The sequence below is a fragment of the Amblyomma maculatum genome, chromosome 1 (genome assembly GCF_055883805.1).
Source record: "Amblyomma maculatum isolate TAMU_Amacu chromosome 1, ASM5588380v1, whole genome shotgun sequence".
Classification (NCBI taxonomy): Eukaryota; Metazoa; Arthropoda; class Arachnida; order Ixodida; family Ixodidae; genus Amblyomma; species Amblyomma maculatum.
This window is the reverse complement of record NC_139344.1, coordinates 221,761,571-221,787,368: the sequence shown is the minus strand read 5'-3', so window position 1 is coordinate 221,787,368 and position 25,798 is coordinate 221,761,571. Positions and strand designations below refer to the sequence as shown.

Sequence of the window (25,798 nt, the reverse complement as noted above, 5' to 3'; positions counted from 1 at the left end):
AGTGCTGCATTGGGTCGTCTGGACGCTCACCCCTTAACGGAAGGCAAAATCTTGGGACCATGGCCACAAACGTCATCTGCACTCAAAGCATACAAGGCACTTCTTCGCTTTTTAAGAGACTAGCCTTACTGACAGACTGTGACTTTCGCACCTCCTCTCCTCTTCTACCCTCCCCCTTTAATCCCCCAATCCCCTTCCCCAGTGCAGGGTAGCCAACCGGAATTCATCTTCCGCCCTCCTTTTCTCCTCCTCCTCCTCCTATTTCACATTCCTGAATACGCCAGGTGCACGCACTAGAAGATAAAAACAGAAACATTTTCCAGTGACTGGTTAAAGATCACATGAAATTTAAGAAGTCCCATTTTATTATATCACGACCAATTTCTGCCCCGCCGGGGGGGGGGCGCAGTGGTTACGGCACTCGACTACTGTGCCCAAGGAAGCGGGATCGAATCCCAGGCCTCGGCGGCTGCGTTTCGTTGGAGTCGAAAAGCAAGGTGCCCGTGTACTGTGTGATGTCAGTACACGTTAAAGAACTCCAGGTGGTCGAAGTTTCCGGAGTCCTCCACTACGGCGTTTTTCGCTCACAGGTTTTCGCTACAGGTTTTTCGCTCACAACGCCAACGCCGATGCCGACAACGCCCAAGCCGGGTTTTCTGGAAAACGGGTCCTTTCATGCTGTCCAGGTAGAATTGGGAGGAAAAGAACTGTTGGTTCATGATGAACTAGTCAGTGTTCTAATACACTCATGAGGAAACCGCTCGCGTTCCCTAGCAGATGGCGGCGTGAAGAAGAGCTGCATGCACAGTGGGCGGGCTAATTATATCAGCGGTTCAAGCAACGCCCAGCAAAGCATCTCTCGCCAAGAAAAGAAACGACCCTGTGCACACAGACGAGCTGCTTGGACAATCAACCCTGTGTGTACGCTTCCACGTATACGATAACCCAGTGCAGGCCGAGAGGTAAGATGGCCGTCATGAACATCCGGCAGGAGCCGGCTAATTCCGCTCCGAGGTGAAATAATGGGCCCAGCTATTGACCGTTGGCATTCGTTTCCCCCTTCTGCGATCCGCCTTTCACACCTTTTTGCATTTGGGCATAAAGGGGCACCGGTTTGGGTCTTCTGTGAAGAGAATCGAATGGATGCTCGAGACAAAGCTAAGGAAGCTGGTTTGCGCCGGCCAGGAAGGTTGGTCATGTTAGTGCTCGACAGGGGTCAGGAGTCATGAATTTTGTTGTAACCTTTTACTTGGAAGCTATCGTAGTATTGAAGTTGAGGCAGCAAGTTTTGCAATAAGTTTCAGCAGACGCTTTGAATGTAAATCATTTTGTATGGGTCTTAATCAACATTTCGGAGAAACCGCTTCAGCTGCGTCACTTACGGGATAGACGAGCAATGTGCACGATACCCGCACATGAATATCGAATGAAGTCGTTGAACAACGAGAGAATAACATAATATCAGTTAAAATATTATCGCGATTGGTTCAGTCGACAGGATCTAGGCGTGTAGAACACCTGTTTTGGAATACGTCTGAAGGCATGGCTATAGCAAACTACGCATGTATCGCACCTTACTTTCCAACAGCACATAAAGGAAGCAGAATAAATGGTACGATGATGTTGATGCATTTGTAAGAAACGAATTAAGATTAAAGTACAAAAAAATTTTGGGAGCACTGAAGAACCTGAGCTGGAGAAATGCGAAAGCCAGAGTGTTGCTGCTGCTTTTGTGGCACTAGACGCATCGGCGACATTTTGTTTTTGTTTTTTCTGCTTCGTCAAGCCTTCTGATGGATTCGTCAGACACTACGCTTGTGGCCCTCACCCGCACTCGCCCAGATGGCGTATGTGCATGGCTTATTTATCTAGGTTAACTGAAGGAGTGGCGCAGGTTATGTCCATGAAGATAACGGTGTTGAAATGACTGGCGGCGCAACAAGGACACTAACAAAAAACGGACACCACATGCACGCGATGCTCAGTGCACAGCGCGAGAGTGCGTTACAGTTGGAACTCGATGAAGACGATTATGTTTACTGCACGGCCCGAGAGTCTGTCGCAGTCTCAAACGAGGCGTGATCGACCGCGTCTATATAATAAGTACTCTCGTGCGCGGGCAAGGAAAGCCGATCTGTTCGTTCTAGCGCTGGTTCGAAGCACAGTCGTGGCAGTGCTTTTCTTTTGTCCGTTCGCACGGACACACTCCGCCAAGAAACTCTGGCAACAGGCTGTGTCCACCCAGTGGTGGCGCCAATCGTAAGACAAGAAAGGCTTTCGCTTTAAATTGCGGCCACGGCCTATGAGCAGTATTGAAAGTTGAAGGCGGGGCACCAAGGAGTGACGGAATTACTGGACGAAGGCGGCGATGATATCCTGCAATCATCGTCGCTTCAAAGAGACGGACACGGCGAGTAAAGGCTGACGAGTGCGAGATTTAAGGGATGTGTAATCAACTTGGGCTTTTACGCACGCGGCGAAAACGCGGTGAGTGGACAACTGCCCCCTCTGATTTCTGCCTTTTGTTGAAAGTAAAGCTACACTCGGATGAAAAAATTAAACAAATCAGTTCTGCAGAAATGAATGAAACTACATGAAAGCGCGCTGCTAATGGGAATCTAAAAGGTGAGGCTGAGTGGGCCAAAAGTAATTTTGGGATCCTCAAGTCACATGTGCACAAGGCCGAAGGGGGACTTTTTTCTTCTCGCCGTGAGCGGAGAGGCCGCACTTTATTAACGTTGTTGACGCGATAGTGCTAAAAGCCTACTCGCGAAAAAAAATCTTATGAAGTCAATGGGTTATACCAAGCACTCAAAACTTTCGAGCTACTGTTTTTCTGTGCTCAGGGCCGTACAGCACGTAGAAGCAGCCAAACAAATTAGAAGCACGTATCCAAATTCCATGTGCCTCGGCCGATTTGTCTATCATTTTGTTTGGTCGTATAAATATTTGGCTTGAGCTCGATTTTTCTCTCTTTCTCTGCCTCTCTTTGCTCTCTATCTATCCATTTACAACTTCCATAATGAGTGACATGTACCATTTCAAACCTTGGCGGTTAATTTCAATTTTATTTGCACCTTTGAAATATTTTATATTCATTAGTTCATGTGACGATTTTTTTTTTTTCCATTTCGTTACTCGATTTGCTGCAAGGTTGCCGCTTCATGTGTTTTATTAAAGTATTCATCGACAAACTAAGCTCTTCTTTTCGCTTTTTTAACCAGTGAGAAAAAGGCGTCCACTTCTCTTTCAGTGTCTGGCTTTTTTCAAGAAACAGGTAAGCACATTTCGACGAAAGCAAACAATATCGGGAAAGCTTACTTGCTTTTAACTCCAGGCAGAAGTGCTGACGGAGCGTTTTAAAACCTTGCCAAATGGCTTCAGGCGAACCTTTACATCCGGAGCTCTCGGCTGCTTCCTGTACACGAGAGGATAATAGTATATTTATTCTTCATTTTTTTAGGGAAGGGGGAGGGGGAAAGTATGGTGGTTCTTGAAATGGCTAGGCATAAAGGTGCTGTAATTAGCGGTTGTTTGCGTTTAGGTACCTTTCAAAATCAAATGGCCTTTAATGCTTTGAACTATCATAAAAATACCGAGATTATACTTCTGTCGAAAAACGGGCGTCATGTGACACCTGCCTGTTTGGCGGCTTAATACCGAAAAATCGGGCCCAATTTGCGTGATATTTTGTGGCTTCGTTAGTAATTTCCAGGTAGGTTGCGGTACAGATGACGAGCTTTTCTGTTGAGGGTGACTTAATCTGAAAGCTTTGTCTGCTTTAAACGCTTTTTCAGAAGTAGCCTATACAATATTGTTACCAGGCGCCAAGGTATAATGAAGAAAGAAGACGGAACATAACCGATGGCGATGGTAATGACGTTTAATGAAAGATGACGGACCTGCCCATGCCAGTGCCCGCTTCTTCTTCCTCGCCCGTAACAACACTAACTTGTTTGTTTTCGTTGCCAGGCAGTAAAGTAGTAAAAGTTTGCTCTGCTACATTCATCCGATAGTTTACCTGGGTAGATAATAACCCTTGCGCTGCTCTGCCATCTATCGCCTGGATGCATACATGAATCAACTTTTTGTCCTTTTATTTTTCAATATAATGTAATTTTTGTCGAGCAGTAAAACAATATTGAGGCTAGGGTAACAGGAGAAGCCGCGAAAAATTGACAACTCTAGGAGAACGAAGGAGGAGGAAAAGAATGATAGATGCAGCTCAGCATCTTTCTTATGTTAGTGCATATGTCCTGGGTAACATAAGAAAACAGATTACAAAAGATATCATTGGGGTCTGTCACATAGCAATTCTAGACGACCTATTCTGGGAAGGTTGGTCGGTTTGTTGGGTTTAACGTCCCAAAGCAGCTCAGGCTATGAGAGACGCCGTAGTGGAGGACTCCGGAAATTTCGACCACCTCGGGTTCTTTAACGTGCACTGACATCGCACAGTACACGGGCGCCTTGCTTTTCGCCTCCATCGAAAAGCGGCCGCCGAGGCCGGGATTCGATCCCGCGTCCTTGGGAACAGTAGTCGCGCGCCCGGTGAACTTTGATGCGTTAAATGGAGTGCTGATTGTGTTCGACAATTGACGCGTGATGTACCGTCACGACTAGTCATGACGTCACCAAGCGATTCATGCATATACGAAACTGACCCCGTCGGGCGTCCGATCCAGGGGTCCGTGGGGCGCCTCTCATTTGGCGCTTCCTCGAACGCCGCACCACACAGCAAACAGAAGCGGATCCAGATGTCTAGGAGGCGTTAGGACAGCAGGCATCAGGGGCATTTCAAATTGATTTACAGGATAGAAAAGGTGCAGTATCTGAGTATCTGTCAATTCTCCGCGGACACATGTACCACGCCGTAAAGGAAAGGAGGAAAGTGGGAGTGAAAAAAGAGAGTGAGATGGAGGTGCAGTAGTGGAGGAGCTACGATCCACCACGCTTAATGGCTTTTGCCTCATCGCACTTTAGTGATCCAAAGTGCCCTCTAGAAGTTTCTTATTTTGACCACCTTAGCTAAACCGGCAACGCCACGGTGGCTCAACTGTTGAACGCGCGGTTTGATTTGGTTTGTTTTGTTGGGTTTAACGTCCCAAAGCGACTCAGGCTATGAGAGACGCCGTAATAGAGATGTCCGGAAATTTCAACGACCACCTGTTGTTCATTAACGTGCACTGACATCGCGCACCACACGGGCGCCTTGCTTTTCGCCTCCATCGAAAAGCGACCGCCGAGGCCGGGATCTGATCCCGTATCCTTGGACACAGTGGTCTGGCGCCCTAACCACTGTGTCACCTCAATGGGGCGCTGAAAGCAGGGACGCGGGACCAAATCAACCATGCCGGCTGCGGCGGCCATTTTTACATAGAGGCGAAAAGCAAGGCGCTCGTGTTCTGCTCTGTCAGTACATGTTAAGAACCCCAGTACAGGAAATTTCCTGAGTGTCCTTCGTGGCCTGGGTATGCATTAATATCTATCAATTATAAACCATTAGATGAATATGCTGTAGTTTCTATTTGCCAATATAAAAGTCCACGAAGCCTATAAAATCCATCTGACAGCGTGCTCCGTGCGCCCGAATCCGCCGTGATTACAGTGCTTACACCCTTGGTAAATCGCTGCAATGTTCTCTCTTCTGCGCTTCTCACAATAGAATTTCGCGAAGATGCTTCTTCCGTGATAAGCGGGGCTGAAGTCGATACACCGGATAAGCATGCCGCCAGCGCCCGTGCTCATGTTCATCGCAACCAGCAGTAAAGCAATGCCCTGTCGAGTGCTGCGCAGAAAACGCGAATCCTGCAGCGCTTTACCAAGTTATAGATGAAGATGTAATTGCGGCGTACTTGCGCGAACGGAGCCCAGTCTCATCTGTTTTTTGTTTTTGTTTTTTTGTTTTTTGTTTTTTTTTTTGTTTTTTTTAACTTATCGCTTTTTCTTTCTTGCCGAATAAAAAGGGCTGCACTAAGGCGACCCCGCCTGGAGCTCTTGTGCGGGTCTCTTTCATGGCGGTCAACAACTTTCCCATTCAGTACTGAGCATGTAAAGTATATATCAAAACGTTGTCAGCCAATTATTGCACTGGCCGGAATGAATAAAAATACCACCCTATATTTTACATCACTCCTAACAACATTCAATTTATATCTGTTCTGAAGAAGGCTTTAGAATTTTAAAAATCGTGATATAAGCTGCCAGCTGCCCCCTCCAAGAGCCGCGATTTCTGGCCCACACTACCGACGCCAGATTTTCTCGGAGAATAGGGCATTCAACACTGTCGCGCAGTCACGAAATCGACGCGCATTTCCCTTGAGTCAGCGCAGCACGAAGGAAGCGCGCGCGTGGCGTCGCGTAGAGGATTCCAGATTATTGGAGAAAGGTCTCCTTTTCCTCGCATGGACAGCGCGTAGCCTTGCGTGCATCGTCGCCACCCCCTCCTCATCACTCGGCGGCGACAATGACTCACCCGACCGGAAAAGTAACCGGATTTCTCAAGAAGGTTCGGTCGAAGTTGTCCAATCACGACGCGCGTCTCGGCGAGAGGAAGAGAGGACGCTTGCAGAGTGAAAGTACGTGCGCGCCAGCCTTGCCGCGTTATGACAGAAACGGCGTGCCCTTTTTATTGAGGTCGCATCGCTTAGGCAGGTTAGCCAGACAGCCAGTGTTATAGCCAGTGTCGAAGCGAGTGTTGCGGCGAGTCATCATGGGCTACGGTTCGGCTCCCGGGTTTACCCGCTACTCGGCAAGCCCACTGATCTGCGAGGGAGCGGCGCTCGTCTACAGGATGGCCACATCGTGACTCTCTTGACATCGGTCTGCATCAATGCCGGGTGAACAATTTGGTCTTTATTCTTCTGACTCTCGTGCATTTTTCATTGATGTCAAGCATCTGTTATATTAGAGCCTCTTCAATTGCATGCTTTGTATTGCCTTTCTGTGACCTCTTGTCTGTGTATTATAAGTGTTAGTGTGAATTCCTCTGTATCGTCTCTTGCTGTGTATAAAATTGTTTGGTTTGTTAACTCCGATTCCGACCCATTCTTTATATTGAACCGGTGAAAGCTGGGCACCAAACGGCCACCCCCTTCTGTCACTACAAGGTAGTTGAATTCCGGCTGAGCTTGCCCCGCAAGTCGAGGGAATCTCTTTTGAGACCGGAACAGCTACCCCCATTTACTCTAAGGGTGTCTGCGACTGTGCGCACTAATAGTGTGCGCATCGTTAATAACTTATAATTATTAACGGGTGACACGCAATAAAACGGGTGCTGCATATTGAACCTGCGTGCATTTATAAACTTAGTAGAGCATAGCGCTAGATGTTCGTCGCGCTTATAGCCACGAACTAGTTTCCAGAATTAAGAAGTTAGGGCATTCTGCAGACTAAGAGAGGTAGTCCCTTTCGTATTTCTTGCATTGGTTTCCGGGATTAGCCACTTTAGAATCTTTATCAACTTTTCGTGCCTGTTTTCACGTTTGTTGGTTAGAGCTGTATACTCCTACTAGTAAGTTCAATCCTACTATTATGGACTCTCCGAGTTCAAAACAGTCGAAGGTGACACTATCACGCTTCCCTTTCTGTCAGGTTGGTGTCAACATAGCGCTTTTTCCCGAAAGACGCTTCGAAAGTGCCATCTTTTCAGCCTACTCCTAGACTTGGAATCGACTGAAGGTCCTCGGGGTGCAACGTACGCCTTGCGACAAGTGGACTTCTTAACCTTGCCCTGAAATCTTTTGTAAAACTTTGCGCAGGATGCCGAGCTACTATTTCTGTCACAAGCACCCGGATACACTTTTGCTCTTCTTAACGCTGCGCGGAAAGGTACAAAAGCAATGCCAAAACAGATAGCATTTTCTTTTTTGGGAGCACCTGCGGCGCGAAATTCCCGTGCTGACTTACAAAACGACAATGCTGGTAAAAATAAAAAAAAAAAGCTCCTCGAAGTTCGCGCTGTTTCACTCTAAGAGAGGGCAGCGAAGATTCGGCACGCACCTCTCTACTTTCTTTTCCACGATGCCATTAAACCCACAGTGAGCATACATTTTGTGGGGAGCCACATAGTAGATTAAATAATCCCGCACGTTTGAGGGCATGTCGTGAGAATGATAATTAAGATCAGAAACATTGCAGAGGGTATGCCTAGAATAACGCACAAAAGCACTAGTTGGGCGTTATTTATTTTGTCAGATGGTAGATGTAAAACAAGTTGCCCGCTTTCCTCTCGCCATCACCTGACATGTAGAGACCCGCTTGTGAGGTAGACTGTGATGCATGTTGCTCAAAGTGTCAAAAAGATGGACCTTCGCAAAACCTTGGAAGTCACCTTCTCTGCACAGCGAAAACCCCCTTCACCATAGCGGCTAAACTAGCTTTGGGGTGCAGAAATTGGGTACAGTGCAGGAGACCTTTATTTGACTAAGAAGTTTTAGAATAGGGGGCCCCAAGGCTTAGGGGACCCAAGAAAATATCGTGCCCTGGTGCAACGTACGAGCCGACCGGCGAGATTTAGAGTAGGGGCTTTCCCACGCAGCGGAACGTTCTTGCGTTCTTCGATTGCAGCGTCCCTACGGTAAAGCATGAATAAGCGTTTGACTATATAAAAGCTAACAAAGCTATTTTATTCGCAAAAAAGTGCTACTATTGTACAAAACTAATTTAAAAGTACCAGCGATATACACCGTTCTCTTCGGACAAGACGAAATGGGCCAATCATAGCTAATCAAGGCTGAGTCGGGAACCTCAATTGAACCTTCCGCGCTATTTGACCCTTTTCCGTAGCAACTAAACAAGCCGACCTCGCTCAGCCTAGCATCTCGGTAAATGCGGAAGCGATAAGCAAATATGGCGCGTTTTATCGCAAAAATTTGGTGGAGCGGGCATCTTTAGACATAGCACAAGCTTCGCACCATTTCGTTTGCCGACAACGCACGACGCCACGCAGAACGGTAAATCGGTGCTGCGGCGAGCGGCTGGATGGATGGACGGACGGATGGAAGGAGGCACGGACGGACGGACGGACGGACGGACGGACGGACGGACGGATGGACGGATGGATGGATGGATGGATGGATGGATGGATGGATGGATGGATGGATGGATGGATGGATGGATGGATGGATGGATGGATGGATGGATGGATGGATTGACGGACGGACGGACGGATTGACGGACGGACGGACGGACGGACGGACGGACGGATGGACGGATGGATGAATGGATGGACGGACGGACGGACGGACGGACGGACGGACGGACGGACGGATGGATGGATGGATGGATGGATGGATGGATGGATGGATGGATGGATGGATGGATGGATGGATGGATGGATGGATGGATGGATGGATGGATGGATGGATGGATGGATGGATGGATGGATGGATGGATGGATTGACGGACGGACGGACGGATGGATGGATGAATGGATGGACGGACGGACGAACGGACGGACGGACGGACGGACGGACGGACGGACGGACGGACGGACGGACGGACGGACGGATGGATGGATGGATGGATGGATGGATGGATGGATGGATGGATGGATGGATGGATGGATGGATGGATGGATGGATGGATGGACTGACGGACGGACGGACGGACGGACGGACGGTGCTAATCGTCCGACGGCTCTCTGATTTATTTCTAATGTCGACTGTACCTTTGATTTTAGACACAAAACCGCATTTCCAAAAGCCCGGGTACCATAATTCCTTTCTAAATATCCCTCAAAACCTCATACCTGTTGTATCCCCACAATACCCTATGCTCCATTACCCCGGCATTTGTTATGACTGTTTCCAAAGCTTTTAACAATCTTTCCTTACTTCTTGGACTGGAGTTCCATCTATTCCTGTAGATGTGTTTTTAGGAATTTTTTTTCTGCCTTTTTCCAGTTTAGATTGGCCAATTCTAAGTGTCTTTGTATTCTGCTATCTTGTGTTGCTTCATGATTTGCGAAAATTACCCTATCGTCGCTCTTAAATGACTCGGCTATAACTGATGTAAAGTAGTTCACTGCGTAGTCTCCCTTTAAACAATTTCCCTCATTATCTTGAATCTGGTCGTGCTTTCTTTCATTCTTTTCACTTAGCCAGCTTATATGGTTCCAGAATTTTCTTTCTCCGCCTCTAGTGGCATCGTGTATGTCAGCCATTCAGCGATAGGTGGACAGCTTTACTTTACTTTGGACGAGGGCCTTTACACCAAGTTTCTTTTGTCGATATGATTCCCATTTTTGACCTATTTCCTCCTGAGATACCTGTGCTTTCTTTGCCTCTAGGTGTTGCCTTGAAGCTGCCCGTCGTTGTTCAATGGCTTCTTTGATTTCCTTATTTCGCCAGCTCCGTGTCTTCCTGTCTCGATTCCAGCGCTTTTATATTTTAACCTCCTTAATTTTTCTTCTTATGAGTAGTTCTACTTATTCATAATCCCAGTCTTCTATGGGGCTTTTCTCTATTGCTTCCTCTATGTCTGCTGCTATCTGCGCTTTTTGATCGTCGTTTAAGTTTGCATTTTCCTTTTGTCGAAGTTCCATTTCTCTTTTAATCCAGGGCCCCATCTGCAGTCTAATACGTTTATGGTCACTTCCCAGGCTGCACTCTCCTTCATCGTCTATTTGCATTTTTGTGACCTTGCTATAAATTCCCTGTCACATTAGACAGTAGTCAATGGTCGTCTACCTGTTGCGGAATTCCCACGTGATTTTTTCCTCGAATTTCGTTTCTCTATTTACAATAACTAGGTCGTGTCGCTCACAGAAATCTAGCATTATCTTCCCGTTACAATCCGTGTATTCATCCAGATCGTGAATCTGTCCGTTCATGTCCCCCAGCAGAATAATATCGGCCCCGTCTCCCAACTGGCTTATATCGTCACTGAGACATTCTACGAGATCCATGTTTTCTTGCCTGCATTGATGTCCTGTTCCTAAATAAACTACCCCTAGCCATGTACTTATGACGGCAATTGTTCCTGATACCCAGATATGTTCTTTGCAAGATGATTTTAATCTTTGCCAATTTGTTCCCTGCTGTATCAACATACCTACCCCTCCCCCCTTTTTTTTTCGTTCTCGTTCTGTTGCACCCTTCCCAGAAGTAGCCTTCTATAAACGGCGGATCTTATAGATCCCTGAGATGAGCCTCGCAAAGAGCGTACACACCTTTTTTGTCATCCTTCAACTGCTGTTCTATCTCTAGCCATTTCGCTCTTTTTCTACCTCCTTGCATGTTTATGTAGCTGATCCTAGTGTTAAATTTCTTTTTTGTACTTTTCTTTCTCGACCTACTCTTTGCCATTTTTGGGGGCTCAGCCTCCGTTATTACACTTTCTTCTGCTTCACTTCTAACTACCTCTGTGCACGGAGTCCTCCCGGACCCCCTAAAAAGGCTACAGTCCTGCCTGCCAGGCGCCAGCCGATCTCTGCTTCCAGCCTTCTGTTAAATTGGATGCCGTCTCGCTGAAAAGCCCTGCCAAAACCTGCTTTATGCACCTCCCTGTTTACCTCAACCACTTCGAAACGCTTCTCCAGGCTTAACTTTCTTATGTCCTGGTTAACTGTCACCACGTCCTTTACAAGTTTTCCGTTCGTTCGCCGGGGCGCCGCCACGTGGCCGTACCCAAACCACCCAAGGCGGCTTGGGGCCAACGCTATTTCCGAAAAATAGGGTTCAACTCAAGCTTTAACCCAAGAGTTCAGGCATGTTTTACGTTCTGTACATGCGCATTTCGAAAAGCATGGAACCCCCTAATAACGACCGCGTCAATTTCCTGCACGTCTCTCCCTTACGTCGCTGCTACGATTAAGGGATTAAGAGCGCGTCTGCCATGCGAATACCTCGCAAATGCTCTTATGTCCCCTCCCCCACCCCTTTACAGCTTTTCAATGGCGAAGGAATGCTGCTCACCTGGTCTGTGCATTGCATTAGGCTCGATATAGAAGTATTGTGCGCTGAACCCAAATTCTGCCCCACCGACCGTGGTAAAGAGCTTTTGCTGTGCAGCAAAGCCGACTTGCGGAATCTTGCAAAGGGTCCATAAAGCCCCGCTTTAACCACTCCGTATGAGAACTTGCCTGCATGAGCTAGATAGGGGTGGCGACTTTAAATGTACTCTGATCTCACCCGCCCTTTTAACAGCGAAGGCCGACTGGGCAGCACCCGTCAATTATTTGGCGACGCACTGAATCGGCGAGCCCGTTATACCTCAAGAAGCGGCGCTTTCGCACTAAAAGTGTTTTTTTTTTTTTTTACTTGCCGTTTGCGCAAAAAAAAATAAAATAAAAGCCCAATGACGTTAGTATACTTAGTAGTGAGCCTAACTAGCCGCTGCGGTGACGTATAATATTGCAAATCAGACCCTCGGCTCGTAGAAGTTTTCGCTTTCACCAATTTTAATTGCTGGGCTGGAGTGGAGACGAATGTAAAAGCTCGACTATCGCTCCGATGTTGCGTCACATTTTAATCTCGAAGCTTTGAACATGACGTCCCTGTTCCTCTCTCTAGGGATTAGTTTTTAGGAGTTCGCTAGATATACGTTCCCGTATATTTGGACAATTGTTAGGCAATTATAAGCCTCTTGCGCGAACAACTTGTACCGCTAAAAGCCACTTAATCCAATGTTTGTGTCCCAGCACTGTAAAGCCTCCGTTGACCAAGAGAAATGACTGACGCAAGATTCTACCATGTCGGCCGCCTTAAGACTTCGAAAGAGCCCCTATTATTGCGTACAATGCTGTTTATTGTAAGATATGAACGATGAGAGAAAGGGACAGTTATAGCGCGCAGCTCTGCAGAAATCTCGTCCGCAAATCGATTTTTTTTTCTTCCCGATGCCTAGCAACAAGTGGGCAGAAGGGAGCAGCAATGCGCCCTTAATTTATAGATTGGGTTTTTAGTTGGTATGCATTTGCATTCTATTGGCAATAGATTTCGTTTTTAGCATAGAGTCAGCAGGAAATCCACAAGGCCTTCGTCATTCGGTCTTTTGGAACACCCTTTGCTGCAGCTTGATTGATTGCAGTAGCCTTTCAGAGCAATCTCCCCATTATATATATATATATATATATATATATATATATATATATATATATATATATATATATATATATATATATATATATATATATATATATATATATATATATATATATATATATATATATATATATAAAGATATACATATATATATATATATATATAAAGATATACATATATATATATATATGTGTGTGTGTGTGTGTGTGTGTGTGTGTGTGTGTGTGTGTGTGTGTGTGTGTGTGTGTGTGTGTGTGTCTGTGTGTGTGTGTGTGTGTGTGTGTGTGTGTGTGTGCGTGTGTGCGTGTGCGTGTGTGTGTGTGTGTGTGTGTGTGTGTGTGTGTGTGTGTGTGTGTGTGTGTGTGTGTGTGTGTGTGTGTGTGTGTGTGTGTGTGTGTGTGTGTGTGTGTGTGTGTGTGTGTGTGTGTGTGTGTGTGTGTGTGTGTGTGTGTGTGTGTGTGTGTGTGTGCGTGCGTGCGTGCGTGCGTGTGTGTGTGTGCGTGTGTGTGTGTGTGTGTGTGTGTGTGTGCGTGCGTGCGTGTGTGTGTGTGTGTGTGTGTGTGTGTGTGTGTGTGTGTGTGTGTGTGTGTGTGTGTGTGTGTGTGTGTGTGTGTGTGTGTGTGTGTGTGTGTGTGTGTGTGTGTGTGTGTGTGTGTGTGTGTGTGTGTGTGTGTGTGTGTGTGTGTGTGTGTGTGTGTGTGTGTGTGTGTGTGTGTGTGTGTGTGTGTGTGTGTGTGTGTGTGTGTGTGTGTGTGTGTGTGTGTGTGTGTGTGTGTGTGTGTGTTTGGCTTTGCGTCTTGTTTGCCGGCGCAAAATATAGACGAAGACAGGGACAAAGTTAGGAACAAGAACTACCGTTCTTTAAGACCGCCACCTTTCTCAGAACGAGCTTTCTTTTCTGGCGAATTTTAAATAACGTTAGCAGTGGTCTGCAGAATGAAGGTAAAGTGTTTTCATTTCACGTGCAATCAGTCCTAACGGTCCGCAATGATAACCAATTCTCTTGAAGGGGCGTTGGAACCAAAGAAAGGAAATATCGTTGGATTTTACCTGTAGCGAAGAAGGCAATGGCGAAGTTCTTTCGAATTGCGCTTTGGTAGCAGATGAATTCACTACAATTTTCGCTAACTCATAAAAAAGTGGCCTTGGACGCCGAGCTCAAATTCTATAAATAGAACCCCGAACACGGCAGCCACGTTTCGCAAAAGGCGGAGCGCAAGAACAATCACGCGCTGATTGACACGAGTGCAAATTAAACAACCTCAACTGGTCCGAATTAATCCGTAAATCTCTGATACGCCCTTTTTTATATCCCCCACGCGGATTCGGCGTGTTAAATCCCGTGTGCCATAAAAACAAGAGGCCGATTGAAGGCGCTTGAATCGTGTATTATGGTAGTCAAGTTCAAAGGCAATCTGAATTTTCGGAAATTAAGAAAGTATACTGGGTTCAGTAGAAATAGGTTCAATTACACGGGGCTATTAACCGTTCTCTAGCCAACCCTGTTATCATTTTCATTTTGATTAAGCAACTGAAATGATCATATTGCTCGGGAGGCGCGTTTAATACAGGACCAAATGTCTAAGCGCGCACATTCGCACATTTATTGCCTCGTTTCAATGCGATTGTAATAAAAAAATACTGTTTTTGTTCTAAGAATTAAACTTTAGAGGGAACCGCTAAATATATACCGGTAATAATTCTCGTGCTCAGCAGCCGCCTTTTCTATGCACCTATGCCGGTTACCCATTTTGTTGCACGTCGTCCACTTGCACTGCACCCATACACCGTGCTATGATTATAATGAGCAAAACGTTATGCACAAAACATTCACTCTCTAGCCGCGGTAAGTACCGGTACGCCGAGGCGAGTTCTGACGTCATACTTTTGCTCGAGGGAATTCTCAAACAGATGTGAAGTATTCCACAGTATTCCTGTAGCTTGAATGTGCTAAAGTATTAAGACTACCGATGCAGCTGCCACAAGAAAATTGGAGTTGCATTTACGGCTCACTTGTAGATCCACTCACATGGTGTACACAACCAGAGTTTGGTCAGAAGGAATAGGGTAAGGTTTTGGGCATCACTATGTCATATGATTTGGTAACGATAGACGCTACTTGTGTCACGTGAGCGCACACTTGATTCTTTCTGGGCCAGCCGCTGTTTCAACGTCACGTCATTCGTCCAAATCGAATTTTAGTGGATCATTTTTTCAACTATTTAGGTGCACATGAAAGCATCGGTAATCAATTTAACGATATTTCAAGAGACTCGATTATTATCGTGACAACGAGAGTTTCTCCTACCAGATCGACGAGAAGGGGGCTTTTATACGGTAAACACCCAACAATGTGTATGAAGGAAGTGATCCACAAAGAGGACTTTAGTGAGAACAGACAGAATGCTACGCCAGTGACTCGGCTCGGTCACGCTACTGTGAAACTGCTCGCCATTAGCCAATGCATTCCGAAAAAAATCCAAAGTAAGGGGCCTTTTCAAGCCCTAGTTCAGCTACTTTTTCAGTACTTTTCTTTAATTAGTACGTCTCGGAAAGGCTTACTACGCCTCTCTTTTCGAGATGTGATACTGTGTAAATTCTCAAGACCGCTACTCGTCCTTATACTCGCAGCGGCTTGCTCGCGCAATCTTTCTAAATTATGTAGGAAGTACAACATTGCTTCTATGTAGAAGGGTAAGAAACATCTGCAGCGTTTCTTTTGTTCGACTATCAAACATAAGCCGAATAAAAGAAGTAAAATGTTTTCCTTGTTCTCTAGACACCCGGAGAAGAGCACTCCGACCACAATACGTTTATAATCTTGTGATGTGGCAGAACCGTTGGCAAGGCTTGGAATCTTGCTGCTCCTATGGAGCGGCTTCTATCTCGCGAGGGGATTTACGGGCCTCTAAGATTGCTTTTATTCCCTTCTTTCTACCTCGGAGCACTTCACTGTTCGTGACATGAGCTCCCCCTCTTGAGAGACATTGATCGCCTTCCTTTTGCTGCAACCTGCCGCTAAAATGAGAGGGCTCGAACTCCGGCGCGATCCATCTTTGGAGGTTGACGGCTGCTGCACAGATAAAAATGGCCGTGCACCTTTTACTACCACTGCCCACAATCGCATTACGACCGGAAAATAATTCCGCACGAGCCCTCGTCTCGGCCACCGCAGCCGCTGGCGTCGGGAAGCCGCCTTTGGCGTGAGGAAGATCAATTATCCCTTGAGTAGGTGAGCCATGTTTCAAAAAAGTAAGCAAAGAAGACACGAGGCTCTTTCGAGGACACGGAGAGACAATTTCTTTTCAGCGCTTCGCCCGAACGCCCGGGCAGTAGATTTTGATACAAGCCATGTGAGGTTTCAGCCGGCAGCTGCGTCTAGTGGCACATCAGCGTCGATGACCTGAAAGAGAAAAGAAGAAATGAATCATTGCAAGAACATACGGCAGCCAGGCTGTGTGCATTAAGATTACGCGTCACAAGCGTTATATATCTAAGCGCCGCACCGCGCAGCGCATTCTTTTCGGAATTATTAGCTGGAACGGAACCTCTGAACTGCCGTTCCTAGAACTCCATCAAATCACTGTGAAGAAATAAATCACTGGGCATCAAACTGGATGAGTCCTACATGGTGTAGATGGGAATAAAGAAATGTGCACAAACCGGAGCCTGCGAGCTCCGCTGTTTAAATTTCTAATCGTCGCTTTTCTACCTGGGTCATAACAAGAAATAAATTTGAAGAAAAGAGCCGCTTTGTCCGCATTTCCTCTTATCGCAATAGTCAGTCAGCAGCAAATATTTGCGTCCTGCGAATGTGAAGACAAAACAATTCAGTACAGAAGTATGAGGGGACGTGCCTGCGCCACTGAAGGATGGGTCACGAGGAAATTCTGCAATAATTACTCGGGTACTCCCAAACGTAAAACGGAGCCCAGATCTGTGGGAAAACTGCGTTTCTTTGTCCGGGCTGCTGATAACGAGGCGAGTATCAAAAGCGCGCCGCTGGTCATCTTGATGTACCACGTGCACCAAAGATGTATGCATACGCTCCCACTGATAGCACGCCCCACGATTTGTTTTTGTTTTTTTTTTTTCGTTGGCGCACTTCGTTTTTCTTTTAGGGCACCTACGTTACGCGACCACTGACGAGTGCACTGTGCCCTCGACAAGTAATAAAGAATTGATACACACGAGCAAACAGAACGCCAAAATTGCGTTTATTACAGCCAATGTTTCATTTAGGGCAAATCCGATGTCTCGTGCCTCGTTCTTTGTTTTGAAGCCTAATTAGGGCAACATGTAATAACGGAGTCTGCGCTAGCATAATGCAAAATCTTTTGCGAGGACTTAATGCGCAGAAAAAAAAAACAGAAATTGAAAATGTGCTTAAGTTTCATCACTATATAGCAGCTCAACTTTTTGATTGCCTTACTGTGGCAGTCTCGGCTATTATTAAGGTGATTTCCCCCATTAGCACTACGTAATCCGGGAACTCGCCACAGACTGCGCGATGGAATCTCGGTAGAAAAGCAGCACCCGCGTGAATGTCTTTTCTCCTTGTCCCAGCTTTCTTCATGCATCCGCTAGGCAACACCATCGGCCCAATATCGTAACGCGTTGTTGTAAATGTATCGGTCCTACGTAGGGCCGGACATACCAACACACCCCCAATATTTGGCGGATTGCTTGTGCTGAGTATAGGCCTTTACTCCACTCCTCAATGAAATATTTCCAACTGGGTGCAGTCTTGGTTAGCCGCACTCTCCTCCCTTCTCTGGGGGTATTATTGCTGACGATGCTCCGGAGACGGATGTTTCTTCTCACTTTTTCCTCGTGCACTGTTATTCAGCCCAAAGAGATTTCTGTGTTGCGTGCCGAAAGGTTTAAAAATGAATATAACCAATGCGCATACAACCCTACCCCAAGCGGAAAGCTGGAAGGTTCAGTAATCATCTGTAACCGCGTCACGTAATGCTGTACAGCCCTAATCTGATGCCGCGATCATATCCGTGATAAAAGTGCTCCTCTTAACAAGAAGACGCGTAAAATAACACTGTAGGTATTTTGCAAGAGCAAGTAATATAAAAATGTGTTGTGCCTAACATACCGGCGCGATTACATCACATACAAATAGTTGACCACAGTATGAGGGCAAGAAAACGGTGCAGCGAAAGCAGTCAATACGAATCTGCCCTGACATGGCCGCATATTGAAGCTACTAGGCAGGTGCGACCTACCATGTGAGAAGCTTACTGCAGTAACATTTTCATAATACTGCCTAATGACGGCTGACACAACCAAAAATCACAAACTAGGGGCCTCGGTGTGAAATACGGTATGTCATAACAAGTGGTGCGCGGCTGCTCGAACGGGGTCGTTGCCAACGAGTGCTTTTCCAGGGTTCTTTATATACGCGTGTCTTTAAGCTTCATTTATATTTCTCTTCTTTTGATCTAAAGCACATCGTACACGACACAGCGATAGGCCTCGTTTATACGGCAATACTCTGCTTCCTTTGGCGAAAGCGAGCGGAGCGCGGTGTTGCGCGCCTAACGAACCACGCTGTTCGTGCGCCTATACGCATCGACACGCCCAGGTTTCCAGCATGCTGGTTTTCCGAACTGTGTTTGATAGCCTCAGGCCCGCTGTGCCAAGCGCCCGCACAGTGTGACAAGAGCTCACTACCTTGATGAGGGCGTCCTGGTATTCGCGGTCCGACAGCTTGTAGCGCGACGGAAGCCGGATGTTTGCCCGCTTCAGCACCAACTCCAGCTCGTCCACGTCGAATATGGGCAGCGGGTCAATGTGGTGCTTGAAGATCAGCTGCCCGAGGTACTCCACGTAATGTATTCTGCGGGAAAACCAGAAGTGGGCCGCGTCCGAAAGTCTTGTTCAAACAGATCCAACTGCAACACAGAGTTTACTTCCACCTTTCCGGCGGCAGTTAGATTTGATCCCTTTTGCTGTTCAAACTTCGCCACGGCCCTGTGTGCCCAGCTTGCAGTTCTTGAAACATGTTTATTAAGAGGTATTTATTTAGCGTGTACACCAGTTCCGTGTATGTACAGAGACCGTTAATGTCATCTTCAAAGAAGTTCTCAGGGCCTGTGTGGATCCACAACCGTTACTGGATTTAGTGCTTACAAACGGCGACCAATTAGGCCTGAACGAACGGCTTGCACATCAAAAAAGGTGGGGGTAAACAAGATACCAAGAATGGAATCATTGAGCTGGTTAACGAGAACGGTGACCAGCCCAATGGAAAGCAGTAAACATCTTCAGTAATGAAGTGGATCGTTAAGCTAGTTAGTCTAACATCATAAAACCGCGAAGGTGTGCAGATCTAGAATAATCAAGTTGTCAGTGCACCATCGTCCTTGTCTGTCTGTTTATTCTGTGTCGTCGTCTCCGCTTCCGTTTTTATGACCTCTTCAGCTTCCATCCTACTGATAAAATGTGTACACGTAAGATGATAACAGATGACTAATTTCACGTGGCACCTGCTCTTGGGAGAGATGCAGACTGCATTTTATTTACAGGCCCTCCTACAGAGAGGCTGGGATGTTAGGTTTGAATTCTGCTAGTTTAAATTACCCAGAGTAGAGTCACTGAACATCCGCTTGGTGATATGAAACTCAAAATTATACAAAGAAATATGATGTGGTATTAGACTTGTAACTCTATACGCTAGTGTCCTAAAATATCGCATCTCAGCTAGCTCAGTGCGCGCGCAAGGCTTCTATTAAAGCGATTTCATTTTTCCGCTCTAGATCGATCTCTTTACACAGATAAGAATCAACAAAACACAAATTTCTAGACTCTCAATTCTCTATATCGTTTTTTTTTCAAAGCTGCAGCTTGCCTTCTAATAAGACTTTGGACAAATACTTAGTCGCTGATGCAATAAGCCTAAAAATGCACCCCGATAACCTGAAGAAAAAAAGGAATTAATGGCACCAAATCTGAGCACACTGATCATATATAGCAACAATTGAAGACAATTTTAGTTCTCCAGTACCAACGGCACCCCATAGCACTGCAGTGATGCTCCCCCTGTGCCAATAAAACCATGTCTAGCAATTCAGTTACTATGAAATGAACACAAGGCGCTTCAACGACCTGTACTCCAAGACAGATCCGCCTTATAGAGACATTTAGCTCACCGTGATCCGCGATTCGCCACCGTGACTCTCTACCGCGCGTGGGCGGAGCCGCTCAAGCTGATTGGTTCCGACGCGGCAGGTCTGTGTGCCGACATCGAGTATGTGGCGCCATCTATCGGCGTCAACAGGGGTCTGGGCATGCGCAGTGGAACGCGGGATGGCGGATCACGGTAGCGGATTGCGGATCACAGTAAGCTAAAACTCTCTATTTTTTTTTTTTTAATACGCTACGGGGGTTTCGATTCCAACCTGCAACGCGGGTCTCTTTTGTACCATTTTCAATGTAATTATCTGCTACTTGAACTATTACGTAGCAAACCACCTCCCCAGCTAACGTGACACCACACGCACTCACACGCACGCACGCACACACATAGAAAAAAAATCCCTTATGCTTTTCCAGGTTTCAGTGATTGCTGGCTTCTCTCAGGTATATCCTAGCGTGTTCATCATCACCTGACTTTTATCTGCGCAATGGCTTTTGTTGGGTTGTTGCAGAATGTTAAATGGCCATAGCTCGTGGAACAGCGGAAAGCACATAGCCCCGCGCGCTGGTCACTCAAACAGTCTAGCGCTTCGCGATCACCCCATTGTTGGAACACTTGCGGAAGGTCTCAGTGGCAAGAAGTTCCTAGTCGACGATGAAACGAATGGAGCGGTGCATGCATGGCTCCAAAGTAAATTGAGTATTTTTCCCCCCGAAATTAACACAACGGTGAGGGGTCGGCGCGCCCTCTTTGAACGCTCTGAAGATATTTGTCAAAAAATGGTCAAATGTCCTCCTACGAGGTTTGAATTTTTGTGAACAAACCCTTTAGCGTTACTCGTTTACAGCCGCACGCAAGTTTGCTATTTACGCATATTTGCTATTTACGCATATTCACGATTTAGACTTGTATCTTGATGACAAAAGTCTACGGAATGAATCATTATTTCTTTAGTTCTATATACTGTTAGGTAAATCAGGTAACGAAGAACATTGACGCATAAGGGGACTCGCTTGCTCCATGTTTTGAAGCAAGTACCAGCTGATTAGCTAGCAAGGAAATACAGTAATCATTTTGTCCGCTGAAACGTAAAGCTTTGTCGAAAGTTCATACTGTAAATCTTTTGAAATACAGCATTGGCGATGCGAAATGGGAAATTGCACAACGCCCGCTGGCGCCGACGAATTTATACAACGTGCTTCTTGACACCCACGGAAGGAAAAGGAAGCCGGAGACAACGAAGAAGTGTCCCTGCTGAGGTGGCTTCTCATCGCTTGAGTGAAAATCTTACCTTTCGGGTAAATACGATCCTTACGTCAAGAATATTGACTTCACAGAGTCCGGGGAAGCTCCGAGAGCTCATGTATCGTCTGGTTGTGTGGAATTCACCACCTAATTACTGCACCTGAACTGACCTCCGAGACTAGGCCTAGTGCCTTCGGTGGAGGTACCTCCGTCGGCGCCGCCTGTGTCGACGGCATTACCGAACGCGCAGTTATTGATATCCAAGCCTGGTTCCCAACTCCTGGTTCCTGCTCCTGGTCCACCCGCTGCAGCATACATCCTGCCGTCTCAAAATGCACATCAAGCCGTGAGTGATCTGTCCCCAGGGTGGAGCCCGGAAATGGCTAACCAGACTCCATTTGGTGATAGAGTTCCCACCAATGTGCGTGAGCAGCTGAGCACGCCAATGGACATGTCTTAAGCGCTACCCTCTGGACGGTAGGTTCAGCGCGGTACTCAGAAGCGTCCTTCAGAGGACAGTGCACCGGGGTCATCTTCCGCAAACAACAGTTCACAAGGCAAGCGCTCCTGTACAACGACTGATCACCCGGTATTTTCGAGACTCGGATCAGCATCCTATAAAGTGACGATTAAGGCTCTGACAACCAAGTGCCTTATTGAGATACCGAACAGAGTTATTCAGGCGAACCTGGACGCATCTCTCAGAACCAAGAGTTTCCGTAGTTTCACAGCGAGGAAGAAGTCAAATACAATTGCTGTGTGCCTCCCGAGTTTGTCTGCTGTTGAGTGACTGCAAACACTTAAGTGCATTTCAGTAATAAGCGAAGTCGCGGTTCCGGTCCAGGTTTATCTTCTTGATGGTTCCGACCTACAACGCTGTATTGTCTACAACGTAGACGTTGAAAATGACCAGGCTGCACTTCAGCGTGAGCTCTACTGCCCTGCCCATCGTGTGGTCCAAGCCCGTCGCACGGGAAAGGGGCGCTCTTGCATCGTCACTTTGCAAGGCCCTCTGACTCCCCCAACTCGCCTATTCTATTATGACTGCATTCTACGCCCTCGACCATATAAATCGAGTGTTGTCTACTGTTATAGCTGTTTCCGACCTGGCCATATGTCCTGCCCTTTCGCAACTCCGAATGAAGCTATGCGAGAAAAAACAATATCATACCGTTGCGGACTTTGCTAGGCTAATGATCATGCGATCACCTCTCCAACTTGTCCAACAAAGCAGACAGCAACTCAAAAGGTCCGTCGTGGGATACAGAGGCAATGGTCTCAACATGTTACTTCACCACCACTTCAGACATCCAACAGATTTGAGGCTCTCCAGTTGGACGACGATGAATGACCACAGCTATATCTGAGACCGAGCCACCGGCGATTTCTACGCCACATGCTTACAGCACTAAAGTGAGCCCACAACGTCGTCACAAACAGGGTACAAACGTGAAGAACATGCCGGAACCTCCGCATGATAATGTAACTGCAGTTCACGATCAAATTGAACGGCTTTTAGCAGAGCTCTCTAAGCTCCGCAAACATCGTGAACTGCTTGCTCGTCGTAGGAGAGCAACGAAATCTCAGACCGCCAATATAAATTTTGCCTCACCACCGATAACGTCCCATACTCCTGTGTCTTTGACTGATTCCCACAAGTCTTCTGCTGCCCTGCCTAATAGCTCTTCGACATCATTACTGAGGTTTATGGTCACTCAGTTATCTAGCCTGACATCCGTGCTTTTGCGACACCTGGACTCATAATCAAGATGGTGGCTGCAAGTTATCGCGGTGTGCTTCAGTAGAACTTTAGAGGGCTCCCCACAAAGGTCGGAGAGCTCAGATCCCGTCTACGCATGAACAAGCTTCATGTATGGGCCCTGTTACGGCAGGAGACCAACGCGTTGATAGCCATTCCTGGTTTCAGCGGATACGTGTCTCCTTCCATGAGCGACCGACGTGTGCACACGGATACTCCTCCGAGTGTATGTTGACAGACGGTTTCCTCAGGTCCGCCTTGTTCTGGAAAACTGGTGCACTCCATATCAGGAGGTAGTTGCAGTGATAGTCAGGTTTATTACGGCAACTGTTGTAGTTATGTCAATCTATGTCCGACCTGGCGGTGGCTCTCCCTCCCGCATAAACATGGGATGGTTACTGAATGTTAGACAACAATACCCGGGATGTCCAGTTTTAGTTGGTGGTGACTTTAATGCACCTCACCCAGAGTGGGGGTACTCCACTTTAAGTCCTCGAGGCAGGCGTGTGCGAGACGCCTTTACGGATGCATTGTTTATTCTCCTGAACCATCCCGATACACCGACGTGGGCTGTGTTTCATACTCGAAGTGGAACATACGCTCCAGATCTTACTTGGCGGTCAGGACCCGGCACTCCCTCGTGGCACTTGGAGCCGGACTCCTGGGGGAGTTACCACCATCCTATCGTCATCGGGCTCTATCCTTCACATTCCCGACGATTACGCCGCAAGTGTTCAGTTGTCCACTGGGACAATTGCCGCGCTATTCTTCAAAATTACTCTCTGGAGTCGACACCATCGCTTCAAGACCACATAAAAAACGCACTAAATGAGGCTACAACCATTACCTTGTTGGAGGTTGGTCGACCAACACCGGATGTGCCTCTGCTCCACTTGTGAGCTGCTCGTCGATAAGCGGAATTGACTGCTAGTACAGACTTAACTTCTGCGCAAGCACGTACAAGACTGAATTACATTAATGCTAAGGCTCGAAGGTATGAGCGTGATTTCTCCTGACGGCAATGGCATCTGCGGTGCGAGCAGTTCTCCACACATTCATCGAATGCTTATCTCTGGCGAACTTTCCATGCCATATAGAATGGTTGTAGTCGTCCTGATGCAGCGGCCACAACATGCCTCTGCAGCAAACTTTGCTCTGGATAACTTCGCAAGACGAACAGCGCGCAAGTTTTTCCCCAAGTACGACGTGTTGCCTGCACCAGTTACAAAAACTGATTTCTGGGGCATGCCAGCCTATGTCGATAAGCTGCCGTCTGCTGCCAACGCCGAGGGAATCGCGAGCCCATTCTGCATGCCCGAATTGATTGCAGCTATAGATGAAGCCAACTGAAAGACAGCGCCTGGTCCGGACTCAATTAACGAGGTTTACAAGAACCTCAGTGTGATGCACTTCCTCAACTCCTGGACACCATAAACAAGGTATGGCTAGACGGCGATGTAGCAGAGATCTGGAAATCGTCTATTGTGATCCCTGTTCCAAAGCCGGGGATAACGCCAACAGACCTTAGCAACTTTCGACCTACATCGTTAACGCCAACAATTTGCAAGCTTGCTGAGAAAATGCTCGCCACACGAATCTCGTGGTGGATAGAACATCATGGTTTCTATCACCCGGCCCAAACTGGCTTTAGATCATCTATAGGCACAGAAGACGGCTTGGCTGTCTTGGCGTCCTCAGTATTATCATCCACCCGCAGCCACAATGTACGCACCGTCCTCGCCATGGATGTCGGAAAGGCGTATGATATCAGTTATGCTGCTATTCTGGTTTCAATTGACATGCTCCATTTACCACATAGAGTACGCAATTTTGCAATGTCTTTCCTTGAAGGTAGACAATTTGCAGTGCGTCTGAGTGGCGATGCTTTAGGATCATTTGTCTCTCTTCGCGGTGTACGCCAGGGATCAGTGTTGTCACCAACATTATTTAATATTGCATTTATCGCCCTTGCATGGCGATTACATGAAATTTCAAATGTTAAATTCTTAATATACGCTGATGACATCACGGTGTGGAGCACACACAACGACCTACTGACTCAATCCGCTGCCCTGCAATCAGCTTTAGATATTACGTCTACATATGCATCTCCCATTGGCCTCGAACTTTCCGCCAGTAAAACTAATTCAAATCAGTCGCCAACCGCTGAGGGCGCCGTAAAATAGCGGCAACACCTATTCGTCCACATCTGTCCGGAACCCCACTTCAGGAAAGTTCAACAGTAAAAATATTGGGTTTAAGAATTCATGAATAAGGAACTGGAACTTCATGGCTATCTCAGGCTAAAAAACAGGCGTTACAGACTCTTGGTCTGTTTAGACGCATTGCTCCAAAATGGGTGGCGCTCGCACAGATGTTGCAAGAAAGTTGGTGAAGGCAGTTGTGCAACTGCGCCTTGTGTATCAAGCCCAATTCCAGCATTTAACAAGGACACAATGGGATCACCTTGAAGCTATAAACCGAGAGGCAGTGATGGTCATCACCATCCTTCCTCGCATCACACTAATTGTGGCACTCCAAGAAAACGCGCAGCTAAACACAACAGATGAACTGGTGGAGCAACGACGTGATGCACGC

At 46.9% G+C, this 25,798-nt stretch overlaps 1 protein-coding gene across 1 annotated transcript in view; it reads right to left on the bottom strand.

The window, feature by feature from the left end:
* Positions 1-16,331: 16,331 nt before the first annotated feature.
* The window catches only part of LOC146205687 (uncharacterized), a 105,961-nt gene continuing 96,494 nt past the window's right edge, over positions 16,332-25,798 (bottom strand). Inside the window, exons 22-23 of the mRNA XM_084607604.1 lie at positions 18,732-18,897; positions 16,332-16,449 (exon numbers count right to left, since the gene is read on the bottom strand). Of these exons, the coding sequence (XP_084463730.1) occupies positions 16,408-16,449; positions 18,732-18,897 (208 nt within the window). The 3' untranslated portion in view covers positions 16,332-16,407. The remainder of the gene's footprint in view (positions 16,450-18,731; positions 18,898-25,798) is intronic.